The 6,479-nt window shown below is 36.5% G+C and overlaps 1 protein-coding gene across 1 annotated transcript; it reads right to left on the bottom strand.

Moving 5' to 3' along the window:
- Window positions 1–1,797: 1,797 nt before the first annotated feature.
- On the bottom strand, window positions 1,798–4,992 carry LOC101603142 (olfactory receptor 6C76-like). The gene is made up of 2 exons (XM_004650482.2): window positions 4,087–4,992; window positions 1,798–1,800 (listed from the first exon to the last, which is right to left on the bottom strand). The coding sequence occupies exons 1-2, from the start codon at window positions 4,990–4,992 to the stop codon at window positions 1,798–1,800; spliced, it is 909 nt and encodes a 302-aa protein (XP_004650539.2).
- Between the last annotated feature and the right edge of the window lie 1,487 nt (window positions 4,993–6,479).

Here is a 6,479-nt window from a genome sequence, read left to right as displayed (position 1 = left end):
AGAGAATGGGTGTGCCAGGGCCTTCAGCTGCTGCAAACGAACTCCAGATTCATGTGCTACCTTGTACGTATGGTTTATGTGGGTCCTGGGGAATTGAATCGGAGTCTTTTGGTTCTGTAGGCAACACCTTAGCCACTATGCCATCTTTCCAGCCTCGTACTAGAGTTTTTGAACTCTAGAATACAAAGGAAACCAGCAAAATGAGGGAAAGGTTGCTAATTTTGGCACAGAAACATTTAATCTTTGCAGTCTTCTCACTTTACCCCCTATTCTCCAGCCCTGTGGTAGCTGTGGGTCTTGCAGCTTTGCTGATCCTAAAGGATAATGGAATTCTGCATGATGTATTTTTGGTTGTTCATTTTCACTAATTTCCTGAGAGAATGGAGTGAAGCTTGCCATTTTTTTTAATTGCTTCTGAGCTGGAGTGGCATTTTTAGGTATAAATTGTGGCTGTTGAAAGCTTTGAACATGTACATTTCCTGTGGTTTTGGGGGTGGACAAAGAATAGTGACTGTAGCAAGCACAGGGCACATCCAGGAGACTGAGAATGAAAAGCCTGAGGATGGGACTTTGGGGGGTAATAACAGCTCTGCCCATCATGTATTTCATGGAGGCAGGAGTGACGCATACATTGCCATGGCCAGAAAGTTCTTGTGAATGCCCTTAGAGAACCCTGGGCTTGCACCGCAGGCCGACCTGTGGGTTCCATGCAAGCCAGAGGTGAGGTTTCAAAGTGGAGGTGAAGGCAGTTGAGTGGAGGAGAGCTCAATGCCTGAGCCAAGGAGTAATGATCAGGAAAGTTCTATTTCTTTTTCTTTTGGGCTTCAAATATTAAAATAAATATCTCTGTAATGTTATTGGCTGACCATTGTAATATCCAAACAGAGACTGCAATAATGATTCATAAGAAATTAGAGAGTGTGACCTAGTCACTGGAAGAAAGACAATAATAAGAACTGGCTCTGAAAAACAGCAGGCATTGGACATACTAGGTCATGACATTTTGGCAACTGTCTAGATTCAAGGAATGACAAGGAATGTGAGGAAACCGTATGAAAGAGTAGAGGATGTCCATGAGCTAATAAAAATTATAAAAATGAATCAAATAGACATTCTGAATCTGAAAAGTATGCTCATTTAACATGAAAGATTCTTAAAGAGTTCTGACAGCTAATTTCAGAAACAACAAGAAAGAAATCACCATATTTGAAGATTGGCCACTTGAAAATATATAGTCAGAGGAGAGACAGAAAAGGAACAAAGAACAAGTACCAGAGTGCAATATGATCAGGATACCATCAAGTGTACCCGGGATTCACGATAGAGGCCCAGAAGGGAAAGGAAAAAGAGGAGAAAGGAAAGCTTGAATAAGTAAGTTTTACATTTCTCAAATTTGAGGAAAGATGAATTTACACATCCAAGCAACACAATAAACTCAAGTTAGTTTAAGCTTAAAGAATTCTACAGTAAGGCTCCTTAACATTAAATGTCCAAGACCACCCAATTAGTGATGGAAATGGATACACTTCTTTTTTTTACATTAAGTTTTAGTTGGCATAGAGAGATGTGTCATTTATTCTGACAGTTTCAAATACAATTCTTTTGTGGTTCACATCTCTCTTGTTCCCTTTCCCCCTTTACTCCCAATTCCTCTCTCTTTTGGATCACATGTAGAAATAGTTACATTTATAGCAACCTGGAAAGATTAATACCAATTTTCAATTATTTCCACTTATGGACTATTAGAATAAACTTTTCAGGTAATTTTTTGTTAGATTGAAAGAATAGAATTTTCCTTCACTTCACCCAATATTTTTAATGCCATATGTATTATACACACACACACACACACACACACACACACACACACACACACACATATATATACACACACACACACACACACACACATACACATAAGTATCTATCTATCTATCTATATAGGTCCTTATCAAGTATATGATATATAAGATAGGTATAACATTCACACAAATTGTAATAGTTTACATTTGCACTTTTTTGCATTTCTGCTTTTCTCTTTTTCATTTTTCTTTGAATATTATGATCTTAGAAAAATACATGTTATTTCATTTCTTTGTAGGTTGTGTTCTATGTTATGTACTCAAATAAAAAATAATCACAATTTCAGCTTGCACTGGTATTATGCATGTAATATTAAAATATCAATGATCAGTATAATGTTTTAAAATATGTATAATATTATAAAATTTCTTATAATATTTATGTATATGTTTTATACAGATCAAAATATTATTCCCAGTTATAATGGCAATTATCATCAATTCAGTAAAATACTTCCTAAAAGCACAATGAAGGAAATCAATTAGCTGAGGAATACTGATGGAAGTATTATATGGATGTTATACTCATAATCTCAAAATTAATTTGTTAATTTTCTTTGTGTGTGTGTGTGACAGAGTTTTGCACACATTGATCTCAAATTCACCATCCTTTTATCTCAGCCTCCCTGGTACTATGATTAAAAGCATGTACCACCAGGGCTGGAGAGATTGCTTAGTGGTTAAGGCATTTGCCTGTGAAGCCAAATGGCCCAGGTTTGATTCCCCAGGACCCATGTAAGCCAGATACACAAGGCAGTGCATGTGTCTGGAGTTTGTTTGCAGTGGCGGAAGGTCCTGGTGTGCCCATTCTCTCTCTCCCTCTCTTTCCCTTTGCCTCTTTCTCTCAAATAGACTCTCATAATAGGAGAAAAAGAAAATAACATTAAAAAAAGTAAGACTAATGGAGAGATGGAGGGGATATGATGGAGACTGGAGTTGTGAAGGGGGATGTGGGGGGAGGGAATTATGATTTATTGTCTGTAAATATAGATGCCAACAAAAAATTTACAAATGACAAGAAAAAACATCCATGTACCAGCACATTGAGCTATTTCCATCTACTTGTGATTATGTGTAACCATGTTTTTATAAATACTTTTTAGAAAGACTAACTTTTCCATTTGGAGACAAGAGAAGTCAAGTGAAGAATATTTGAATAAATATTAAATAAAAGTGTTCTGACAGTACATTGATTTCAAGTGTCTATGCATTGCTTTATGAAAACGACAGTAAGAAATCAAATGGTTGGATGCTTAACACATCTTTATTTTCATAAGGTTAGAGCAATAATTAACAACCCTTTATAGGCAAGGTGCATATCAGTGTGGATATTGTAGATATTCTTAAATCCATATTCTCCAAAGTCTATACAATGTTAATATTAAAAAGACTAAAACCATATAATCACTGAGAAAAATTTAAGGTATTGTCAGTGTGGCAGGAATCTTGAGAAATACCTGTTTGGTAGAATACATATTGGTTTGAACTGCAAGAAATATTCACAAAGAAGGTGGGCTTTGAGGAAGCTGAAAATAATCCAGGTTCTTCCAAAGAAGCCTCAAGTTTAGCGTGGTGGCACATGCCTTTAATCCTAGCAGAGATAGGAAGAGCACTGTGAGTTCCAGGCCATCCTGAGATTAAATAGTGAATTACAAGTCAGCCTGAACTGGAGTTAGACCCTACCTCAAGAAACAAACAAAGAAGCTTCAGATGAGTTCATTAAAGATGCTTCATGGTAAGGGCTTTGGGGTCTGATAGAAATAACAAAGTTCTTGCAGTATCTTTAGAATTTGAGAAGTATTAATAAGCATGCATTAAAATCATAAAAGACAACATCCACATTACCTATGCATCAAATAGGATGGGGAAATATTTATTTCGAAAATAGTATTGGAGACATAGGGAGAAACAGAAGCACACACGTTGCCTGATGATCACCTTTATTTGGTGCTTACCTACTGTTCAAAGTAAATTATGGCATTCTTTTTAAAGTTGCTCTTATAACATCAAATCACCCATGGTCAGAACATACAAATTATAAAATGATAATTGTGCCTAGTTGAGGTCAAAATGGAAAAAGATGAATAAAGCATTCCAGGTAAGTAAGCCAAGTATAACAGTCGATGGAGAAATATAGTGCTAACATGGTATCACACACTATGTGCTTTCTAAAATTCTACAGTGAAACTCTTTACTGTCAAAATTCTGACACACATCTTTTGACCATGTTCTTAAAGGATTGTTTTACCTGCTGGTTCCTTAGAGAGTAAATAAAAGGATTCAACATTGGGGCAACAGAGGTGTTGAGCACTGCTATACCCTTAGTCAAAGCCACTCCTTCCTTTGCAGAAGTTTTAACATACATGAAGATGCAGCTTCCATAAGAAATAGAGACAACGATCATGTGTGATGAACAGGTGGAAAAGGCCTTTCTTCTTTGCTCAGCAGAGGGGATTCTCAGAATTGTCTTAAGGATGAAAAGATAGGAAATAATTACTAATGATAATGTTACCATGAGAGTGAATACTGCCAGGAAGAATCCCAAGAGCTCTAGGACGGTTGTGTCTGTGCAGGAGATGAGCAGCATGGGAGAGGAGTCACAGGTGAAGTGGTCAATGATGTTGGAATCACAGAAATCCAGCTGGAGCCCCATGATCACAGGTGGAAAGATGATGAGAAATCCAGCAAGCCAGCAGCTAATGACAAGCTGGATGCAAAGCTTACTGCTCATTATTGCTGTGTAATGCAAGGGTTTGCAGATAGCCACATAACGGTCATAGGACATAGCAGTCAGAAGGAAGAATTCAGTTGAACCCAGGAGGATGAAGAAAAACACCTGGGCCATGCAAGAGTTATAGGAGATGCTCATATTCCCAGTCACAATGCTCACCAGGAACCTAGGAATGCACACTGTTGTGAATGAAATTTCTAGAAAAGAGAAATTCCTAAGGAAGAAATACATGGGTGTTTTGAGATGTGAATCTATCACAGTGAGGGTAATAATGGTCAGATTTCCAGTCATGCTCAGTATATAAGTGAGAAATAAAAATATAAAAATCAAAATATTTAGCTTTGGGTCATCTGTTAGTCCTAGCAGAATGAACTCATTCACTGAGGTGTGATTTTTCATTTCTTTTTGTAATCTGTCAGGGCTATAAATGGAAACAAGAAACAAGGAATTAGAAAGTTTAGGGTAAGCTTTAACAACATTTTATGTGATTTATCTTTGTTTTATCACATCAAGTAAGATCTATAATAAAGCAAAAATTTGGCCAAGAAATTGTACTGAGTTTTAAAAATACATTTTGCAGCAGACAGATTTAGGTTCGCTGAGATGAACTTCCAGACCAGACACAGTTATGGAGGAAGGGATATTTATTGAAGCTTACAGATCCAGGGGAAGATCCATAATGGCAGAAGAAACTGGCTTGCCTTCACAGGTCCAAGCCGAGAGAGAGAAGTACAAGCCTAAAGGTCAAAAGCCATAGCACACTTCAGGAACTCCAGCTAGGCACACTTTGCATAGCTTTAGATTGAAATCTGAAACCTACCATCACACCTTAAGAGCCATCCAGTGACATTGCCTCCATCCAGGTGGCTGCAGATGCAATCTACAAACAAATAAACAACTGAATATATTGGGGGCCATCTATTCAAACCACCACACATTTCAACTCATACAACCACAAATTCTTATGTATGGCAACTGCCTTTAATCTGTAGCTACTTAATCCTGACGTATTTCCTTGATGGGTGCAATCAATGTATTAGTATATGAAAACTATGCCCCCACACATCTTTAATTTTTTTAAAAATATTATCTATGAATGAAAACTATAGAAATACTTAAAATATAAAATATTGTCATTGTTAAAACCACCATCTCAATAGATATGTTTTGATTTTCTGAAAATTAAACACTATAGCTGCTACTTTTAAGTTTTAAAGATATTTGAAATCACTTTTGCCTAGATAAAGAATTAATAATTTGACAAATGAATCAGGACCATCAAAACCAATATTTATAAACTAAAGAAACAAACTCAGCATTTTCCAAAGTTTATAAAACTTTATAGTATGTCCCTATTGAATTATGAAGATGAATTTTGACATTTTAGATAAGATTCTAACAGTGAGACACAAAATGGAAAACATATTTACAATTATATCATCTGGTCACAGCTGAGTAGCTCAGACCCCATGGACCTATAAATGTTTTGCTTCCGAAACATTGCACACATTTCTTACCCCATGTCTACCTTTGATTTTCTTACATAACAGTACACTTCTGTAGTGTGACACTGAAGTTAGGCAAGATGACTAGTCTACATACAATTATATATGTATGTATGTATTGTGTCAACAAATCCGACAGAAAGGCTTTCTAAATTGCGGGATTTCTGATAGGATGATGATGTAGTATGGGCTTCCAGGAGAAAATACTACAAGCAGGACTGAGCAAAGAAGGCAAAATGTTCTGGGAATTGTGAACTAATAAACCTTTGGCATAATGGAAAATCTGGGAGTCCCAATCAGTGGCAAAAGCTCACTGGACATTCCTCATTGGTCAATTCACATTAAGTCTGAAATTTGGATAGTACTGCACAAGCTTTTTTA

The sequence above is a fragment of the Jaculus jaculus genome, chromosome 6 (assembly GCF_020740685.1).
Source record: "Jaculus jaculus isolate mJacJac1 chromosome 6, mJacJac1.mat.Y.cur, whole genome shotgun sequence".
Classification (NCBI taxonomy): Eukaryota; Metazoa; Chordata; class Mammalia; order Rodentia; family Dipodidae; genus Jaculus; species Jaculus jaculus.
This window is presented reverse-complemented; position numbering and strand designations above follow the sequence as displayed.